Source organism: Marmota flaviventris, chromosome 9 (genome assembly GCF_047511675.1).
Source record: "Marmota flaviventris isolate mMarFla1 chromosome 9, mMarFla1.hap1, whole genome shotgun sequence".
Classification (NCBI taxonomy): Eukaryota; Metazoa; Chordata; class Mammalia; order Rodentia; family Sciuridae; genus Marmota; species Marmota flaviventris.
In genome coordinates, this window is record NC_092506.1 from 101,693,564 (window position 1) to 101,716,166 (window position 22,603).

The window sequence follows — 22,603 nt, forward strand, 5'->3', positions numbered from 1 at the left end:
GGCTGCTTCCCTAATTTGGCTGATGCAAATTGGACACACTTGATTTTACTCAGCTCTCTTAAATATTTAAGAAGGGTAGGAAGATCTAAATAATGACTTAATTTATTGATACCTAAAAAATAGAAAAGGCAATAGAAACCATTACCATTTTTTATGACATGAAACCCCAGGAACACTGAGAACCTGAGGATTCAGAAACTGCTGGCCAGAAGAAGATCCTATATGCTAACTGAGGTGTTAAGTTAAGGGTGTTCTGTGTGTAGCCTGAGCAAAGACGACTTAAAAGATCATAGCAGGATGTTTTTAAAAGTCTAAATGTGAATTACCCATGCTGACTACAAGCAAACTGATTTTTTTTTTTTTGGACACTAAGAAAACAAATATAAATATTATACTTGCTATCTTATGATTTTTAAGAGAACTGATAAAAATATATATATATCATGAGTCATAAAAACAAGAACCAGATCCTGGGCTAACGGGACTTTTATTGATATTTTGGCACCTAGCAAAGCCTACCTACCAGTCTCACTCTTGTTGACATCTCTTTAAGTTTATGTCACATTTTCCACAACACAATGAAGGCTTCTGAGGCAAAGTGAAGGAACACGCCAGGTGACTTGTTAAGTCTCTTCCCAACATCTCGATATTGTTGAGGATCTTAAGATCATGGAAGAAAAATAGTTGGGGAAACATGGTCCTGAGTAGATTCATAGAAGTTCTTACAGTTTCTACACCCACTAATAACATCACAACACTGTAAACAGAATATCAATGTTCTTTTAAAACATCATGAATTAGAAACTACAGGTAAATGTGCACCTAATTTTCTTCAATCATCCTTAGATTACTTAAGGTTTTTTAAATTTATCATTTTCTACAGCTTCAAAAAGATGCTGATAAATACATTTTTCTTTATTCCAGGTATTTTATAGATTAAGGTGCAACTCTGGCTTTTAATCACTTATCCATATTCTACTCATTTGTATTTTTAACCAACAAGTAATGAATATGTATCTCTATGGTGTATAAGGTGATATTATAATAGGGGTATGGAATGATGTGGAATGATTAGATCAGGCCAATTAACATACTTATTACTTCACATACTTATCATTCCATTACATTAAACGACATGGGCTCAGAGACAGAGAGCCATCTGAAATCTCGATGATTTGGTAGGGAACAAGCACACTGCGCTTCAACTGCCTTCCTTCAGCTCAGCTCCCTTTTCCCTTGGCTGGAGGAGGGAGCACTCAGGCTCAGGTTCCTTTCCCACCACTTCCTTTCTTTTGCCTCAGGCCTTAAAGCAAATGTTTCCATTTCTTTCCTGCCCTCTGTGTCCTTTCCTTTTCTATTCTCCACCGCCAGCCACGTCCCTTGTTTTCCAATTATGCCCAAATAAGTGACTTGTAGTTAATAGATACTAGCATGAATATAAATATATATATTAAACTAAGTTAACAATTTTAATATTAAAAATGTAAATATGATATTGAAAAGAATATAAAATGTGCATGAATTTTAAAATTCAAGCATTTGATTAAAAGTGTGTTTGAAGTGGGTCATTTCACACTGCATCACCCCACCCTAAATGAGTTCATTCCCCTCTGCTGTGTGGGAAACCAGAGAAGTGATGCTTCTGTGTTGGTAGCAGAACTATCATGAATGAAACCCTATAAAACTGAAAATCGTCCTTGATCCTAGCAGGATGCAATCACTTTTCAAGATTAGTAAGACTTCACTTATAATCTAAAACTCTGATTGACAAAAATCTGCTTGTTTGAATTTTAATTTTAGAATTTTTTCATACAAAATAAGTCACCTGTGTACTTGAAATACCTTTGGAATAATTTTCACTTAAAGTCTAGCCTTAGAAATAGGATTCAGAAGAAAATAATTTTTCAAATTTTACTTTCCCAATGGTCAACAATACATGAAAGCTATTCAGCACCTACTTCTACTTGAGTGTCACATGCCATGTTGTGGAGAGACACAGGTGGAGGTGTTAAAATTCCTAGGTTTGATTAAGACTTGAATTTAGGACTCATGATAGCCTTCTCTGGGTATCAATTTATCAACCTGTCAATCAGGAAGGTGCATTGAATGATAACCTAAATAGTGTCAGAATCATAAAATTAAATTTGGATTGATACAATGCAAGATGCACAGTAACTTCCTGAGGACACTCAGGGACATTCTCAAGCACTATGCTGTAGAAGAGTTTCCCAAAATCCAGGGTTTCCAACCTTGTTTTTCCAAATGAATAGCATTTCAGTATATTCTTACTGAGAATGAGTGATGACTGGACTTACAAAATGCTTTGATTTCTCATTTTAAAAAAAAATGTGACAGTCTTCCTCTCACTGCATTAAGGTCAAAAATTTCCATAGTACCTTAAATCCATGCACTCTGAAAAGTCTTTCCAAAATACTGGCTTTTTGTAGTTGCCCTTCAGATCTCTGCAGTCTGCCAACTAAAACAATAACACGGGAGTGGAAACTGTCTCAGGGAGCCCATTCTGGGAGTCAACATTTCAAGAGAAAAGTTTCCAAATTTCTTAGGTTTAAAAAAAAAAAGTTTCCACAATTTTCAAAACATTCTCATAACATCTGAATATTTGAAAGAACTTTTCTTCAGGGAGTAAGCCAGATATACTTCATAAATTTTTTTAAAATTTTTCTTTAGGCAGTCTTTTTTTAAGTATAAATTTTCTTCTATTGAATCTTTGGAAACAAGATTACTTTCAAATAGTAATTCGTCAACCATTAAAAAAATCAGATAACACCATTTTTAATTTGATAGCTTAACATAATCTCTATTTCTAAACATATCTTTGAAAGTTCCTTCCTCCTGGCCCAGATATCCGATTGATTATCCAGACCTAGAAATTCTTCCTTCCACTCTCCCTGGTACCTTGTTGCCCTCTCCTGCCTTTCCGTGTCAACTACCACCGTCCTCACGCAGGATTTTGCCATTTGGCAGCCCTTCTTTCACTGGTCTTCCTATTACCCTTCCTGTCCCTTTCCCTACTCTCATTTTCTTTCCCCTGTCACCCTGATTTATTAAGCCTTGTATTCAAATAACTTTATAATCTAGTATAAAATCTGTCTTTCTGGCCTTGTTTGCAAACATGCTATACTCATGTCACTGTTGTCATGCTTCTGCAACTGAGCTTCTCACTGGTATAAAAATTAACCCCCACAGTCCCACCACGAGCAGCCGGCCCTTGCCATCTCCCCCACTACAACTATTTCCCCTTCTCCTCTTATCATCTTCAGTCAGGCTGACTTTTCTCCTACCTCACAAGTATATTAGATTCATCTCTCTGGGGCCTTTGCCTTGCTCTTCCTTCTGCTTGGACAACTCTGACTATCCTAGTTAAAAGCAATAGCTTGCCACATGGATTTATCACATTACTCAGATTTTGTCCTTTTCACAGATTCCTTGAGAGCTTATTTGCTTGTCTATCTCTCCCCATCAGACTGTTATTTCCAAGGGATATTTGTATCTGCCACTTGTATCCCCAAGGCCTCCATCAGTGCCTGCACATAGCAGGTGCTTTATCAGCATTTGCTGGTTGCCTGAGCTTCTAGGAGTCTCTCTACGTTATTGATCCCATTATCTCTTAAGTCTCACCTCATTTAGGTCCTCAATAGGGTATTTATGTCTTTACCAGTACTGCTGTGAAATTCAGGTCCGTGAAGTTATTGAGCACCTACTACAGAACAGTTATGTGCTAGCCGGTGGGAGTGAAACAACAAATGGGATATACAATCTACTTGAATTTTATAAAATAAAGGTTTCCTCATTCCTAAAATACTGTGGTAATCAGACTGTGCCACTGGTGTGGCAACAAACCATGATGTGCCTGTAACATCTCTTCTACTGCACTGAACTATCATGTGGCCATCACCCAGGGATGCAGGCCACATGCTGAGAGCCAGGTTGTATCTCTTCAGGCCTTCATGATTTTCTGTGGAACTTCACATACCTGAAGCATTAAAAAATGAAACGGCAGAGGCCAAGAATCCTCTTCTTTTCCCAGCTTGGGGCTCTATATGAAAGAAACTTTACATGGGCACTCATTTATAAGAAATTCAAGGTTTTGGAAAGTGAATTGTGTCAGAAGATGAAACGATTTCAATGTTTTCTAGTAAGTTATATTTATATGCCAAATATTATGAAATTAAGTGATATATGTTAAAATACTTTGTAAAGGACTTAACCATGCAAAGCCTAATTCTGATGTTAACATTTGGAGGTCAAAACATTTGCTGGCTGAATACACAGGGTTGAACTTCTGTTTGCTCTTTTTGCTACCCAAGCACAGATTGTTTTAACAACAAGTAAGAATCACTGCAAATTCTTAGTCCCGGGTTTGATAACTTTGCCTTTCGGAAATAAAATTCTTTATTCTGGAAATGATCAGTGTTTATACTGCATTACTAATAATGAAAACATCTTTTAAAAATTTTTACTCAAGACAGGTTTGCTTGTGCCATTAAGAAAAAAATTTTAATTCTAAAACCAGGAAGAAAATGGTTGTTTACCTGGGTTTCATTCTCTAGAAACAGAACAAAAATTCATAGATAAGAATTTAAGCACAAAAAAAACTGTAAACTATGAAATGATGGTTGACTCTTATAATACCTCAAAATGAAGTTCACCTTCACGTTGAGGGAGCACACGTCTAAGACAGCTAGGCTAGCATGGGTACTTGTAATAACTAGATTTTTATAGTATCAAATAATACACAAACTGCCACATTAAGCCATACAAAAATAAACACAAACATCCCAGAACAATTATTCATCTTCTATAGTGAATGCATGATTTTTAAAATCATAAGGAAAACATGAATTTCTAACATTTCCTAATTTGACTTGTTGTTGTTGGTAACTAGGGATTGAACCCAGGAGCATTCTACCACAAAGCTATTTGAGACCTTTCTACTTTTTACTTTGAAACAGGGTCTCGATAAATTGCCCAAGCTGACCTTGAACCAGTTATTATCATGCCTCAGCTTCCCAAATAGCTGGGATTAGAGGAGTGGGCCAACACACCCTACTCTAATTTGAATTTTCATTAGTTCCAATTTTATTAGCTAGTGTACATGTATGATGATTTTACAGATGAGCTGCTTAAAACTAATATCTTAAATAAAACAAAAAGGTCTCTTTTTCTCTCATGTGTTTCTTTCACACATAGTACTTTCTTCTTACTGAGATTTAAAATGCTTTATCCAAAAAGACCAAAAAGATCAGAGATCTGAAAGTTACTTTAGCTTTTAAAATTAAAGTTGATTTCATTAACTATCTGAACTTCTCCTGTCAAAACCATCCAAGCTACCCTCCATAATTAGCCATGTTCTACTCAGCTTAAACTAGAAGCATTTCTCCCCCTGGTCCATTAAGTTCAAAGAAAATATGGCAGATGAGAATGAGAATTTGATCTAATTTATGTGTGATAAAGGAAGTACAGGCAATGACTGAGAAACTGAGTAATGATGGTATGTAAGAGAAAAAAATGCATAAGCAAAGAAAAATGTTACATATTGTAGCAGGCCATAATACTAGAGGTGCTCATTTAATCTTTGTTTTGCTCTGAAAACAAACAATAAAAATGCAGGCTGTAGGTTGATCAATTTGAAAATCTTGCCAAAGTATATGTGTTATACACAGAGAGCCCAAGGCTGGCTGCCAGCACCGCCAGGAGTCTATAATGACACGCCAGCAGGTAACAGACTCTCACTGTGAATACTTGGATTTGTTTTAACTACTAATGAAAGGAGGAAGAGGGAGGGAGGACCTAAAAATCACCTTACCCAAATATTTCAGTAGTTTCCAATTTCAATCATCAATGAACTCTGCATTTACTCTTGGTTCCTCAGTGCAAAAACTAAAGGACATAGGAATTTTCTTTAACTGAGTCAAAATTGTTCTAAATTCAAAATTAAGAACGAATGAAACATACTTTTAAAACTTTAATTTTGTGTCAGTGAAGGAAGAATAAAACAACAGAACATGAAGAGGGCTTTCTTTCAATTTACAACCCTAGTCTGTAATCCAAAGATTCCCCCCAACGATGATCCAACAAATATATCTAAATTCTAAAGCCCATACTTTGTGAATGTGTTAACTTCCATGGTAAAGGAGACTTTTTGCAGAAGTGATTAAGAATCTTAAAATGGAAAGATTATCTTGGGTTATCTGGGAGAGTCCAGTGTAATCACGAGGGTCCTTATAAGATGGAATCAGGAGGATTAGAGCTATGAGCAGGCGATGTGACAATGGAAGCAAGAGGCTGCAGTGATGACTAGGGGACCCAAACCAAGGAATGCAGGTGGCCTGTAATAACCGAAAAAAGGCAAGAAACTAGATTTTTCTCTTCAGAATCTCCAGAATGAACCAGCCCTGCCAGCATTTTGTCTTTAGCCCTGGGTTACTGACCTTCAGAAATGTAAGCGAAAATCTTTGTTATTTCAAGTCACTAAGTATGGTGATTTGTTACAGCAAAAGTAAGAAGTTAATATATTCTATCATACTTCTAAGGATTGTGGAAGTTTGGTAGATTTTATTACTATTAATTTAATTGAAGCTACAATAGTTACAAAAGAGGATTTAAAATTGCCAGGCTGCAACCCATTTCTGTGGGAACTGCCAACATCTAGAGATGGTTGGAGAAAATAAAACAGACCCAAGAGGAAAGGAAAAACATGATTTTCTTGTAAGATAAAGAAAGTCTTAACCTTATACACTATGTAAGGAGCTAGCCCCAGACTCAAAGAGTCTACAAATTATATGAAAGTTCTATACCAGAGTGCAGCCATCAGCCTGATATAAGTTAAAACCTAGGTGACATTCCAAGGGTGTAAAAGGGAACCTATACAAAGGAAAGGCAAAAGAATTGCCAGCCAGCAAGGGTATTATAGGTACTTTGACATATGATATAAATTTTATTTCTCATCTTCCAGCCTACTAAGGGAGTAAGCTTAGGTTTTTGTTTTGTGTTTCTGTGGTCCTAGGGATTGAACCCAGGGCCTTGGCATTCTAGATGAGTACTCGACCACCAAGCTATAGCCCTAGCCCAAGGAGGAAAATCTTTAGAACTGCTTTTGTCATCTTGATCTTCCAAGGCAATGATTCTCAAACTACATTTCAGCTCTCTATATGAACTGCTCTCTTTGTAATCTGGGAGATGAGGGAAATGATCAGAAAACCAAAATGGCTTATTATTTATAGTGTCTATAAGAACTGCAATCATTTTCTTCTATCAATAGATGGTGAGCTTGTATTCTTTAGGCAAAATGCTGATAGTTTAGTAAAACTAAAGCATGAGCAGAGTTACAGTGGAAGTGCTTTATAGGCACTATCAGATGGGCGGATTAGTGAAATTCGAGGAGATAAAAAGGCAGACTGAATAAAAGATTAGTTAAAACTACCTGAGTATCATCTTTAATAAACTTATGAAATCTGGACACATTATATTTATATATGTACCCAAAAAATGCTCAGAAAAACCTTAAGAGGTCCTAAATTCACCTTTTAGCATCTCAAGAGATGAAGCAGCTTTTAATAAAATATTGTTTTGCAGGGAGGGAAGGTTGGACTGCCAGTCAGCCACTAGATGATCTACTCTTACTAAATTACCATAAAACACAGCCTTCAGAATAAGCATGTTCTATGTTGGTAGTGACATAAATCAGCCTCTTCAACTGAAGCTGAGAGGGCATACAATACAACCTTATCAGTTTTTCCTTTCCATTTTATTCTACCTTTTATTCTTCCTATTTAAAAAGAACCCATCAACCAAAATAATAGAATTTTAAATACCATACTTTTATTTCTTTCCCATGATAGTTTCCATTAATACCACATTTTAAAAAAATGTATTCTGAAAGTTTGTAAATTTTCAGGCTATTAAAAAATAACCTATGGGCTGGGATTGTAGCTCAGAGGTAGAGCACTTGCCTAGCATGTGTGAGGCACTGGGTTTGATTCTCAGCATTGCATATAAATAAATTAAATAAAGGTCCATCGACAACTAAAATATATTTTTAAAAAATTTTCCCCTACTTTCCCAGTACATCTTTCTAAATAGACGGAAATAGATAATTCCTAAATTTAAGAACCCTGCAGGAAAAGCTCTTTGACCCTCTCTTACATTCTCAGCACACTTCTTACCTGCTATTTTGATATTTAGATTGGCGTCCAGAAGCAAATTTTCAGCTTTTAAATCACGATGGACAATGTTCCGACAGTGACAAAAATACACGGCTGTGACAATCTGTTTGAACTTCCGACGGGCTTCCTTTTCTGCCATTCTACCATGGGCCACCAGATGGTCTGTTTTGAAGAAGAGCACAGTCAGTACCCATTTTGGATGTTGGTATAATATCAAAAGTTAGTCTTCAGGTGGGATGGATTGGAGGCCCCACCAATGGCTGAGTTAAAGGAGTAAAACAAATAAAATGAGAAAAACATGTTTCTAGTCCTGATTTGTAGCCATAAAAACTCAGCAGTAATAATAAGAACCCAACTATTTTAAGTATAAATCCTGTTACGTGCAAGTGTACATACCAACACACTTGTACTACTGTAAGAAAAAAATGTTCTGGGGGTTTAATGGTATTTTTCAAGAATCACAACACTCAACACCTTGCTTGTCATACTCCCCATTACAAAAGCTTACACATACATTAGCTAATGAACACATAAAGATAAGAAGTATTTCTTGCGGTAAAAGGTGAGTTAAAAGGCAAGAGTCCCTAAATCAGCAATTTAAGAAAAAGCAGGCATTGCCAAGGGAGAGAAATGCTTTACACAGGACTCTGTTCAGGCCAGTATCTCTTCTGTTGAAGTTCTACACTTTGATCACTTAGCAACATGCCTACATTTTTGTATCTGCATTTTTGGGGCTTTCCAAATGTTTTTAAAACTATGCTATTAATTTTTTACAGATGATATCATGTTATGGTTTGGATGTGAGGTATCCCTCAAAAGCTCACATGTGAGACAATGCAAGAAGCTTTGGAGGAGAAATGACCAGGTATAGTCTTAACATAATCAATTAATCAATCCCTGATGGGATTAAGTGGGTTGTGGCTGGAGAAAGTGGTTCATGGGGGGCATGGCTATGGGGTATATACTTTGTATCTGGAGAATGGACTCTCTCTCTATCTCTATCTCCACCCCCCAACCCCCGCTTTCTGATTATCACGTGAGCTGCTTCTCTCTGCCACACTCTTCCGCCATGATGTCCTGCCTCGCCTCAAGCTCTGAAGAATGGAGCCTGCTGTCTATGGATGAAGATGTCTGGTGTCTGAAACCCTCAGCCTCTAAATAAACTTTTCCTCCTTTACAATTGTTCTGGTCAGATCTTTCAGTCACAGTAGCGAAACAGCATCAATACATGTTACTAAAGAATATCCATGAGATAAATTCTATAAATCTATAAATTGGGCCATCCTCAAATTTTTAAAAAGTAATTTGATTTCTAATCAATACAGGAAGTTCCTTAAGTACTATCCAATAATGGCAGCAGGTTTACACTGAATCAATGACATATATATCCATGACTCAGTTCTTCATAAACCAACACATACAGGTCATGACAGCTGAAACGATTAAAAATCTTAGTTGTGATACAGTATATTCTGATTGAAATATTTAATAGTGTCATCAGCACTGTCCTTTAACCAACTGATTTAGCAGGAAAGAGGACATATTTGCCATTCTAAACATCCTGAAATAGTAGGAAAGTGAAAAATTAGACAATATAGAAAAATGTACTGCTGTTTGTTTATCAATAGTAAGTAGCTCCACTAATACCACCAGATCACCAGACTGACTTGGTGACATCTCACCCACAGGACCAGTCAGGTATTACCTCCTCCCCAACACCATCACAAAAAGGAAATTCAGGGTAAAACATCATTACTAGTGCAAAGACTGAGAACTTGGGGCAAGAAATGGTAGGAGAAGGGTGAAGAAAGAAAGCCAGGTGATATAATCCATCTATCTATACAACAGATTTTGAAAAAATTCAAACCACATCCTGACCATAGAGAACATAAAATTCTAGAGTATGAACACTATAGTAACTTTAAAAACATGTCATATAAATAAATAATTAAGAAATTTTTAAAAAACTATTATAATTTTTATTTGCCATGCACAAGATCTTTGAAACATTTCCTTTAAAATAATTATTGTTATTTCCAAGTTACCAATTAATAGGAAAAAGGAGAAAATAAAAAGTCTTTGGCTGGGCCATTAAAGGACTAGAACACAGTTTCCAATGGGAGTTCAGAGGTAGTGATAAACGAGCTTATACTCTGGTGTGTTTAGACTTTTGGTGAGATCTGTCATATGAACTTTAAACAACACAAAGTCTGTGACTAGGGACAGTAACTTAACATAAGCTGTTAAAGAACTGGACATCCATCAGATGTAGAACGCTATGTTTTATTTTAAGAGGCCATTCTCTAACAGTACCTGCTCCTTTGACCCCCTATTTCTCCTAAGAGAGGCCTAATTATTCTAATAATATGTTTTAGTTGCTAAACTTTGTCTAATTAAAGAGCTTTGAAGAGACAGCTATTCTTGAGAAACATAAAAATAAGCTCTTATGAAGGTTTGCCATCAGAAGCTCATCTGGCCAAGTCACCCATTAATTAAAATGCCCCAGAGACGTTCGTCTGGCAGTAAATACTAATTACCAGAACACATCAAAGCACTTTTTAAAAGCGACAGAATGATTAATTTTGTGATTTCCAAAATGATTTTCTTTTATTTAAAAAAAAAAACTATAAATTCCTAAGTACCTTATTTTCCTAAAATGACTAGAAAGTTCTCCAAATTGCTACAAAGACTCTGCAGGAGCCGTAGGAATGCAGCCTAGTTCTGTTTTATCTCCACAATGACACATTGGTTGTCCTTGGACAAAACATTCATTCTGACAATACTCCCACCTCTTGATGTGCTAAACAGAAGTAAACTCAGTTGCATGCCATAGCTAAAGAAAGGATAGTGTATTTAGGAATAAATCTGTGCTTTCATTATGACAAAACTCTAATTTTCAAAGATGTTTTAAAAAGACAATTTTAAAAAGGTGTTTTCAATATTATACCAGAAATCTTTAAGCATTTTGAAATAGATGACAAAGTTCTTCAGGATTCTGTAGTGCTTAAATGTGATTATTCTATATACCCATTGTCAACTGTTAATGGTTCTGGTTAAAAGGTATTTGTGGCGGCACAGTGGGTACAACTATAATAGTTAAAGCTACCCTCAGCCTAAACTATAATATTTTCCCCAAAGTCAACCACAGTATTCCTACAGTTATAGATATAAAGAAAATACAAAAATCACCTTTTTAAGAAAAAAAAATGTTAGCTACAAATATTAGACATTTCCTGCTAGCTACTGTATGCGATGTTCAATTTTCTCTTCTTTGGTAGCACTGTGCTCTTCCCCGCATAAGGGTATTAGTGGGTTAGTCTCATTCAGATTTTAGCCTCAGGTTTTATTTTTGCCATCTGACTCCCCCCACTCTCCCTGTTAGTTTCCCCATGGGGTCTAGTGGGTGTGCCAGGAAGCCTGCAGTGGCTTTCAGTCCCTCCTGAAAATCGCCTTTCAGCTGCCCGCTGACAAATGGCTGCTTTATATTCCTATGTGCTCAATATAGGCAGCAAAAGTTCAAGTTCAAAAGTGATATTTAACTTTAAGTGAAGAAATCCAGAGTGGGAGCCCAGCCTGGACTTAACACACCCATCACAGCATTTGAGTAAATCCTGGCTGTTTTCAGAAGGCCCATGAAATAAAATGGCTCCTGAGTCCACACAATATTCAAAGTAAAATAAATTTTGAACCTTGTCAGGATAAACTCCACTTGCAAGGAATTCTAAAGAGTTATGGTACTTCTTTCAGGCAATTCAGTGGGCTAGTTCTCCTAAGCACTGGCTACAGATATCACCCAAATCCTCTATCTAACCACCTGACAAGCTAGCCACGACCCGAGCTTCTGTTATTTCTAGATTCCTGCCCCCCATCTAAATAAACTCCAATGAGACGCCTGCGTTCATCAGTCCTTTTTCACGGTCAGTAACTATTTATCTATTTAGATCTGGGGAAAATTTAAAGTTTTCTTCTACCACAACTCTTCTCCCACCATCTAAACCAGACAGGGATGAGGTAACTCTCAGTTAAAAGGCAAAAATGGTTCTCCTGTTTCAAGTTCTTACCAAGAGTAAAGAGTCTAAGTTTCCTTTCTCACTTTTCAATCACATAAATCATTTGGCACTGGCCTTCTTAATCTTTATCTGCTCTTACACACCCACCCCCACACAAAGTTAGTGACACTACCGAACTAATACATCCTCGAAGGGGTGATATTATTGGATTAAGGGATGAATTGAATTTTTCGATTTCAAAAGTCCTAGAACACTAGAACATAAAATTTTCTTCAGAATTCTCTGTAATATTGCACCACTCTTAGGAAGAAATACCTCGTGGTACATTTAGGTTCTAACCTTTCAAAGAGTGAAAACACACATAAGCCAGGCTTCCCTTCCTCAGACCAGCTTCACTGGACGCTCAAGAGGCATGGCACTAATGGGACAGTGTGATGAGCTAATATCGCTTAAAATAAGTCACTTTTCCACTCCAAGCAGACACTGTCTTTGTTCGTCTGCTAAGACTACAACTCACTGCTGATGCCAAACACGGCTGAAAAGGAACCTGACAGTATGTCCAGCAATGGGCAGAAACCACATTTCTCAGGCTGAACAGCAAACACAACTGAGAAAGGGGGAAGGTAGCACGTATGCCCCCTTAGGTGGCTACCTGAAAAAAATTTCTGCCCATCCCAAGCTAACCACAGCTAGCAATTCTTTACTTTGTCACTCAGTTCTATCATTTCTTCTTCCTACACCCATGGAAACGACTTCCTGTTTATCAAACAAGTGCTTCATTCCAAAAGAGCCAGGGTGAGGTCAAAATAAATCAGCTGCCCAAGAGCAGGTTCAGAAGGGCACTTGCTTTTCTGTTTTAGACTACACTCACTTTAATATCTTATTGTCCTAGAACTCACAGACCCAGGTTGCCACTGATTAGAGGAAGAAGGCTTGTCATTTTATTGTCCTTGCCAAGAATATAACTACCTTACACCTGACTTCTTGATTTGCTTGTTACTACTTTTCTTCATTTTTCCAGTTGTGTAGGACAAAAAATTTTGTGTTGTCTTCCATTCTTCTCTTCCTCACATACCCCACACCCAATCCATTAAGACATCCTATTAACTATACCTTCAAGACATATCCAGAATTCAGCTCTCCCTCACTCCACTGCACTCTAGTGCCACCAAGCCAGTTGAACAGCCACTGTCTCTTTTCTAGATTACTGCAATCTCTTCCTAATAATACTGCTAACTAGTGGCACTACTTTGGCTTTTAGCTTTCTGCATCTGCATTCAAAAATAACAGCCAATGCAATCTTCTCCTTCTTCTTTTGAAATAATTATTGATTCAAAAGAGGTTGCAAAAATAGTACAAACAGGTCCCATATACCCTCCAGTTTCCCCTAAGGGTCAAATCTAACATAGTTAAAAAGCAATGTCAAAACCCAGAATTTGACAAGGGTACAATGTGCATAGAGTTCTATGTCATTTTATCATATGCAGATCTGTGAAACTCCCATGAGATACAGAACTGTTTGGCGCAGTTACACTTGCTTCCGTTCTTCCCACCATGCCTAACTTCTGGGAACCACAAATGTGATGTCCACCTACATAATTTTGTCATTTAAAGAATGTTACATAAATGGAATCATATAGTAGGTGACTTTTTGAGATTGGCTTTTTTCATTCACCATAATGTCCTTAATATCCAAAGAAGTTGTTGCATATATAAATCATTTGTCCCTTTTTACTACTGAGAAGTATGAAACTATAAAATGGTTTGCTATTGAAAGGCATGATGGTTGTTTCTAGATTTTGGTTATTAGAGAAAAAGCCGCTATGAACAACTGTGTATAAGTTCTTGTATGAAATTAAGTTTGCATTTATATGCTGTCAGGATGGTTCTTTTAAACCCTAAATCAGATCATGTCATTTTTTTTCCTGTCTAATTCAATGGATTCCAGTTTGTGACCTCTAATCTCACCTTCCACTGGCTCGCTCATTCTACATAGCCATATGTGCCTCCTTGCTATTTCTGAAGAACAGCAGCAATATTCTTGCCTCTTGGTAATTGTTCTATTTTTTATGCCTGAAATGTTCTTCAGCTAGCTTTTTTTTTTCTGCATGAGCTTTTATAAAAAAAATAACCTCAGTGAGGTCTTTCCTGACCACTCCTATCATGATTGTCAGCTCTCCCCTTGATATCTACCTCTCCTTTGAACTTTTTATCATTTTCTAAGTAATTACACATTCTACTTAGAGTTTGTGTAATGTCTGTCTCACCTACTAGTAAGTAAACTTCATGAGAAGAGGGAATTTTGCCTATTTTGTTTACTACTGTATCTAATACTTGGAACAGTATCTGGCACATGAGGCACTTAGTATATCTTGAAAGAACAAATAGTAACTGAATGAATTCTTATCCCAGCTTCCTAAAACTACTTCTGGACCATGGATTTTGTTTGTTTGTTTGTTTGTTCCACATGTTTATTGGTGCATTATAGCACATAATAATGGAATTTGTTGTTACATATTTGTACATGCATACAATATAACAATATAATTTGGCCTATATCACTTCCCAGCACTTTCCCCCTTCCTTGCTGTTCCCCACCCCTTGGTCCCTTTCCTCTACTGATCTCCCTTTGATTTTCATGAGATGCCCCCCACCCCAGCCACCTTTCTTTTCCTTTTTCCTCTCTTGCTTCCACATATGAGAAAAAAATACACCGACCCTTAACCTTCTGAATTTGGCTTATTTCATTTAACATGATGGTCTCTAGTTTCATCCATTTTCCTGAAAATGATATAATTTCATTTTTCTTTATGGCTGAATAAAATTCCATTGTGCATTTGTACCACATCTTCTTTATCCATTCATCCACTAATGAACACCTAGGCTGGTTCCACAGTTTGGCTATTGTGAATTGTGCTTCTATAAAGATGGGTATGAGAATATTAGTATAGTATAATGACTTTAATTCTGTAAGATAAATACCAAGGAGTGGTATAACTGGGTCATATGATGGATCCACGCTTAGTTTTTTGAGGAACCTCCATACTGATTCCATACTGGTTGTACTAATTTAGAGTATAGAAGTGTTCCTTTTTCTCCACTGGTTGTACTAATTTACAGTGTAGAAGTGTTTCTTTTTCTCCACATCATCTCCAGCACATATTATCTGTATTCCTGCTGAATGCCATTCTGACTGATGTGAGATAAACTTCCTGTAGTTTTGCTTTGCATTTCCGTAATTGCTAATGATATTGAATATTTTTTCATACCTTTGTTGATCAATTTTACTTCTTCTTTTGACAAGTGTCTATTTAATTCATTTGCTGTTTATTAATTGGGTTATTTGATATTTTTTGGTGTTTTTTGGATTCTTTATATATTCTAAATATTAATCCTCTGTCCAGAGGAGTAGCTAGCAAAGATGGGCCTTGGATTTTATTTTAAAAAATAATGCTGAATTAAATTTTATTGCTCAACTAAATGGATTTAGTCTTCCAAAGTAATTCAAAGAGATACACTAACATTTGTGAAGTAACTTCACTTACAGGAGAGTCTATACTAGGTATTAAAGCAAAAAGTACCTTAAATTTTCTGCCATCTTTTCTTTTGAGGAAACACAATTGTTTTGAGAAATATCTTAACAATCATAAGACATGCTTTATCTTTGAAATTTTTAAACTAGAACTATTTCTATTTTTTCTATGTTTCTTTACTACATAGAACAGTGCTCTACGTTTGAGGAACGCTTGATAATTATAAATTAACTCAAGCACTATCAATTGGAGAAAAGACTACAGGTGGCCTTTGGTTTCCACACAGAACTGGTTTTAGGAACCCTCAGGATATCAAAATCCACATATGCTGAAATTGTTAGATAAAATGGTACAGTATTTGCACAATACCTACATATATCTTCTTGTATACTTCAAAATATCTCTAGATTACTTATAATACCTAATATAAAGTAAATGTAAATGGTTATACTGTATTGGTTATGCTGTATTCTTTAGGGAACAATGACAAGAACTAAGCCTACACAGCTAAGTACAGATGGGATTTTTTTTCAAGTATTTCCAATCCATGGTTGGTTCAAACCATGGATGCAGAACACAAGGATACAGAGGGCTGACTATAAGGTTTTACAAAAACACACTGCTTTCTACCTTTCACTTTGACACTAAACAAGGTTTATAAAAAGTATTTTCTGGGGCTGATGTTGTAGCTCAGTGGTAGAGCACTTGCTTAGCATGTGTGAGGCACTGAGTTCAATCCTCAGCACCACATTAAAAATAAATAAATAAAACAAAGGTATTGTGTCCACCTACAACTAAAAAAAAAATAGTCTAGAAAATTTAAAAAGTATTTTCAATGTTGTCTTTATAAAACAAAAAACACTATCTGTTGATATCAAGTCCATTCACCATAATGGATAAAGAAAAATTTATTTTCTTATGGCTTCTTAAACATTTCTAGGATAAGCAAAAGCTGAGGCAGCCTGTGAAAAAGGATCCCATGTATTCCAAAAGCATTTCAAGAATATTATTTTTCAAAAAAAGAGAAAGAAACAAACTAGAAAAATCTTGCCCAAGGCCACACTACTACTTAGGGGCAGTTATTTTAATATGTAACAAATTATGTGTGATTATTGTCTTTTGAAGGGATTATTATAGGTTTTCTTAAAGTAACAAGCCTCTCTGTGCTATCCAAAAACTATTCAAGCTCTTGCTTGATTTTTGCAGCAGCAGAATACATGTACTTAGATATAACATTGTATAAAATTTAATTTACAACATTTATTTTATAATGCTTAAGGATTTCTAAGTGTTTAGTGAAAAATATTTTTAAAATGTGCTACAGTTGTTATCTTAATTGTTCCCTAAATTTCCTTATGGCTTAGTCCCCAGCTTGGAGCTAGTGGGAGGTGGTGGAACCTTTAAGAGGTGGGGTCTAGTGGGAGGTCTTCAGATCATTGGAGGCATGTCCTTGAAGGGGATAGTAAAAGACCAGCCCCTTCTCTGGCTCTCTTTTGTTTCCTGGTATGAAGTGAATGGTTCTGTTCTGCCATGTGTGCTTGCCATGATGAGCCACCACAGGCCTGAACTAATAATGGGGCCAACTGATTATGGACTGAAACTTCTAAATCAGTGAGCCAAGTAATTATTTTTTCTTTGAAAAAAATAAAATAAGAATATTATTTTTCTTTTTCTCAGGTAATACAAAGAATTTCTCATGTTACATCAATGTATAAGCAATGCTTTGTTGGTTAATTCTATCATAGAGGGTGCAAAGTGTGGGAAAATATGCATAAATGCTTCTAACTGTGTAGGTAGGAAGGAAAAATAAAAACATATATCTGTGTATGTGTGTATATTTGTTTATATTTTCCAAAAGAATTAATTTAAAATAAAATGCTTGTAAAAATGATTGCTTATAGAGAAACACTTCCTTGAACGCACCCTGTTTTACATGGAAACACATAATGTCTTTCATAATTAAAACAATTCAAAGATGAATCAAATAGAAGGAAAAGCAATTTCTGAAAGTTGAAAGCAAACTGTTAAAAAAAAGAACTTAATTACATACAAAGTTGTGACATAACTACTATGAGAATTTTTAAAGTGATAATAAAATGCAGTATTTTGCTTATATATCTTTGCTATGGTTTGAATGTTTGTGTGCCTCCAAAATTCATAATGAAACAATCTCAATGCAATAGTATTAAGAGGTGGGACCTTTAGGAGATGACTAGGTCGTAAAGACTATATTCTCATGAATAGGACAAGTGCCTTTATAAAAGGACTTAAGGGAGCAAGTTCATTCCCTCTACACTCTTTGGCTATTTGAGGATCTAAGAGCAGGGCAGCAGGCAGACAGAGACGCACAGAGAGAGATCTCAACTGACTCCAAGTCTTCCCAGCCTCCAGACTATAAGAAATGTATTTCTATTATTTATAATTCACCTAGTCTAAGGTGTTTTGTTGTAGTAGTTCAAATAAACTATGAAAATGCTTCATGGTAAATATCCTAAAAACAAAAAGAATCAAGAGTCTCCTCGTTATTTGTAACAGTATTAGTGTTGTTTTGAATCAATTAATCTCTCCCTTGTTCTCTCATCTCAAAATATTTTTGAACCATAGGTTTTAACATAAGAGAAAAGATGCAAAGATATGATATTTAAGAAGTAGAAATTAGGCACCTACTTGTAATTCCAGCTACCTGGGAGACAGAAGCAGGAGGATCACAAATTTGAGGCCAGCCTAGGCATCTCAGAGAGACCCAATCTCAAAATAAAAAGGGTTGGGTATAGCTTAATGGTACAGCATTTCCCTAGCATGCTTGAGAACCTGGGTTCTATTCCCACTACTATGAAGAGGGAAGAAGAGGAAACAGAGAAGGGGAAGGGGGAGTATAAATTCAAATCTTACTTTTCTCTTTATAAAAAAAGAAAAAAAAGTCTAGAATAGATACATGGGGGCACATGCCATAATCCCAGCAGCTCAGGGATTGAGGCAAGAAGATCACAGGTTCAAAGCCAGCCTCAACAACTTAGCAAGACTATAAGCAACCTACACTGTAAGAACAAGGTTCTTGTAAGAACAAAAATGGATCTGTAAGCAATAATAACCCAGTGGCTAATGAACACTCTCCCTAATGAACTAGGGATAGTGCCAACACTCTGGTCTCTAAATGCTATTTTCCATGGGAAGGACCCAGAGTTCCTAAGAGAAATGTTTGATTCCAAATATTGATCCAAATATTCAAGATAAACTAGTGATATTGTGCTATAGCAAAGAAGATATCAGAGATTACTGAGATCACTTCAAAAGAACACAGGAACCACCACTGGCTAAGAGGGACAACGTGAACATCAAAAGAACAATGCCTTAATGGACTGAAGCACGTCAAATACATTGAAGACCATAATTCACAATTACATTTTAAAATAACCAAAATCCACCTTACTGGTCTCCAGTGGAGAGTACTAGGGTACCAATTTGATACATAAAAGAATCAAGCATTTGCATGACCTTTACTATAGATTCTATACAGTTTACAAGGTAAATTTCTTTACATAAGAATTATGGATAATAAATGTAAACTGAATGAGAGAATCAAGCACCATTTTACACATCTAATGAAGATGTATCTAGGCAACTAAATAATAAGGACAGCTAAAACATTCAGTCAAAAGGTAACTGGAAAATATAAGAAGTGGATTACATGAACAATACCTAAACCTACAGATTATTCTAAGTATTACTGAAAGTGAGAAAAACACACATTATACAACACCTGAAATGATGCAATACGAAAGCTATGAAGTCTTTCTCCCCCCAACACACAAAAAAATTAAACCTGTGTTAAACCAAATTCCTAAATATAACTACCATTTTACAAGGAATATGAACACGGGAAATATATTGCGTCACACCATAAAGATAGTATCATTCAAATCCATAAAGATAATGTCATTCAAATCCAGAATATAAAAAAATGTTTAAGACAACCCAGTTTCTTTTTCTTTTTCAGCACCAGGGATTAAACCCAGGGGCACATTGAGCCACATCCTGAGCCCTTATTTTTTATTTTGAGACCTTGATCTTACAGTCTAGGTTGCTTACAGTCTTGTTAAGTTGCTGAGGTTGTCTTTGAACCTGTGATCTTCTTGCCTCAATCTCCGAGCTGCTGGGATTATGGCACGTGCCCCCATGCCAGGCACAACCCAGTGTCTTAAACAAATAAGTGGCACAGAAAAAAGTGTATGCTGGCTAGAGAAGGAGGAGGTTGTTATAAATTGTAAAAAATGTAAACAATGCACTGCAAATATGGCATAGGAATCTCTTATAAGTCAAATATTTTTAAAGTAGATAATTTAAAATCTTTTCATTTCTCTATTAGTTTCAATTTGTCAAGAAACTACATTTTCCAAAAAGAGTTTAAAAAATAGTTCAGAAAACTCTCAGGAAAAGTATGAATATAGAAGCCAAGAAAAAATATGCCTTTGGGACTTATACTCTATACAGCAAAAACATGTGGCTCACTTGTTGTGGCATTTATTTTTATATCATGGTAGAAAATACAATATGATCAGGCAACTATGTATGAATATTCTGAAATAAAGCGAGGTCAAAGCACAGGTGGCTTTCTCATACATCTTGGGATACAGATATAAATGTTAGCTGTGCCTGATATTAAGAAAATAAAGTAAAAAAAAAACAGAAAATAATAACAGGAAATTAATTGGGGAATGAAGTAGAATTGTTTTGATTCAGAGTGGCAAGATAAAGTTCAATGGTATGGTTGTTTCTGTTAGCAAGTAGCTAGTTCATATAGTCACAGGGAATACTTACATGGAAAAGTAGTAGTTTTGTTGGGAATATACAAAAAATAATCAGAATTAAATAAAAACATGTTTTTTTTAAAGCTACAACAAACCAGCATATAACCAGTGTGTCCAAATAAATATGTTAAGAGTTTGTAGATATCTAGGACGTAACAAGATAAAATTACTTAATGCAACACTTAACTCAGTATCTGGTACACAATGATTATGTGCTTCTGTCTTTCTCATTCCCTGCCCTATAGTCAGTATTTGTGCCCCATGGCATAAACAAATAGTTTAGTGAGAAGTTCTAGGTTCCACTAGTGTTGGCATTACTAGGAAATGTTATTTTAAGGCACTGAGAATGTTCATAATAAATTATACACATTTCAACAGTTCCTTTCAAGTTGTAATTTTAAATCAAAATGACCATGAGTTCTGCCTGGTATTCAGGAAACTCTACTTGATAAAGTGCTGGATTTATGAGTTCATGGTCTCAAATAGGAAGTTTGGGATATATATCTAAAGAAATCATATTGTGGATGTTTTAACTTATGAGTTTAGTGGTTTACAAAACCAACCAGTACTACAATTCTGTTTGTAATATTAAACAGGACCACACTGCCACGACTGCCCCTTTACAATATAGTGCTAAATAGTATGCAATCATCTCAATAAATCAACTGAATGAATAATAATAAACGCTCATTCAACAATCATTTACATTGCTTAGAATTCATAATCTGGAATTTGTCTTTCTCTGCACAGTTAACCAGTAAAAAAAAGGTATTTCCACCTCCAGATCAAGGCTCATTCAACAAAAATACGCTATAGAATAACATGAAAATTCCAAGCTTGACTTGGATTTAAATAATGAAGAACAGATGAATAAAATATTAATGCTATAATCTACAATCTGCTGACATTCTTTTATTCACTTAGTCTTTCATTCACTGATCCATAAACATCAGACCTGTATTCTCTATGGGTACTCTTCTAAGATTGGCAGGATCAAAAATAACAAAATTCTTACCCTAATGATGCTTGTATTTTAGTGAAGGGAGACAGTAGACAAATGAATGAATGTCAATTGGTAATAAGAAACAAGAAGAAAAATAAAGGAAGAAAGGGAAATGGAGAGTAGTGGGCCAGTAAGAACAACGAGATTTGGATAACAGGGTTAGCAAAGTCCTCTCTAATGATGTAACACCAGATAAAAGACTTCAGAGAAATGGAAGAGACAGTAGTTACCTGGAAAAGGAGTATTTCAGGAAGAAGGAACAGAACATATGAAGGCCTTAAAGTGAGGATACATTCAACAAGAACAAGAAAGAGAAGAGAATGTAAGGAGAATGCTAGCAGCTGCACTCAGAATGGTGCTAGAGACCAGTTTTTGGATCGAAACTACCGATTTATTCCAAATAGATGTGAAAGCCAAAAGACGTAACTGAGTGATGAGATTACACTTGCATTTTAAAAGAATCACCCCATGGGGCTAGGGTTGTGGCTCAGTGGTACAGTGCTCGCAGAGCATGCATGAGGCCCTGGGTTCAATCCTCACAGCACCACATAAAAATAAAAAATAAAGATACTGTGTCCATCTAAAACTAAACAAACAAACAAATAAAAGAATCATTCCAGCTGTAACAGGGGATGAGGGCAAATTCAGAGACTGGTTAAAGGCTATTGCAGTAATTCTACCAAGAACCGATTATGGCTTAAACCAGACGGGTAGTGATACAGGTGACGAACAGTGATTAAATTCAGCATATCTGAAGGAAGAGTCACCAAGATTTGGTGATGAATCTGATTAAGGTATGGGTGGGGGAAATCAAGCATAATTCTACAGAGGTTTTTGGTGTGAGAAACTTGATGAAGGGATTTACCATTAATTTTTTTATAACTTTATTTTATTTATTTATTTATTTTTATGTGGTGCTGAGGATCAAACCCAGGGCCTTGCACATGCCAGGCAAGTGCTCTACCACTGAGCCATAACTCCAGCCCAGGGATTTACCATTATTGAGATAAGGAGGTCTGATGAAAAAAGACATTGGCTATACGCAAATGAAAAGGTGAGTTTG

At 35.9% G+C, this 22,603-nt stretch overlaps 1 protein-coding gene across 3 annotated transcripts in view; it reads right to left on the reverse strand.

Annotated features, from left to right (window-relative positions):
• The window catches only part of Sik3 (SIK family kinase 3), a 236,237-nt gene that overhangs the window by 68,017 nt on the left and 145,617 nt on the right, over positions 1–22,603 (reverse strand). For all 3 annotated transcript variants that reach the window (XM_071616723.1, XM_027930526.2, XM_071616724.1), the window contains exon 4: positions 8,187–8,348. In XM_071616723.1, coding sequence (XP_071472824.1) covers positions 8,187–8,348 — 162 coding nt within the window. The remainder of the gene's footprint in view (positions 1–8,186; positions 8,349–22,603) is intronic.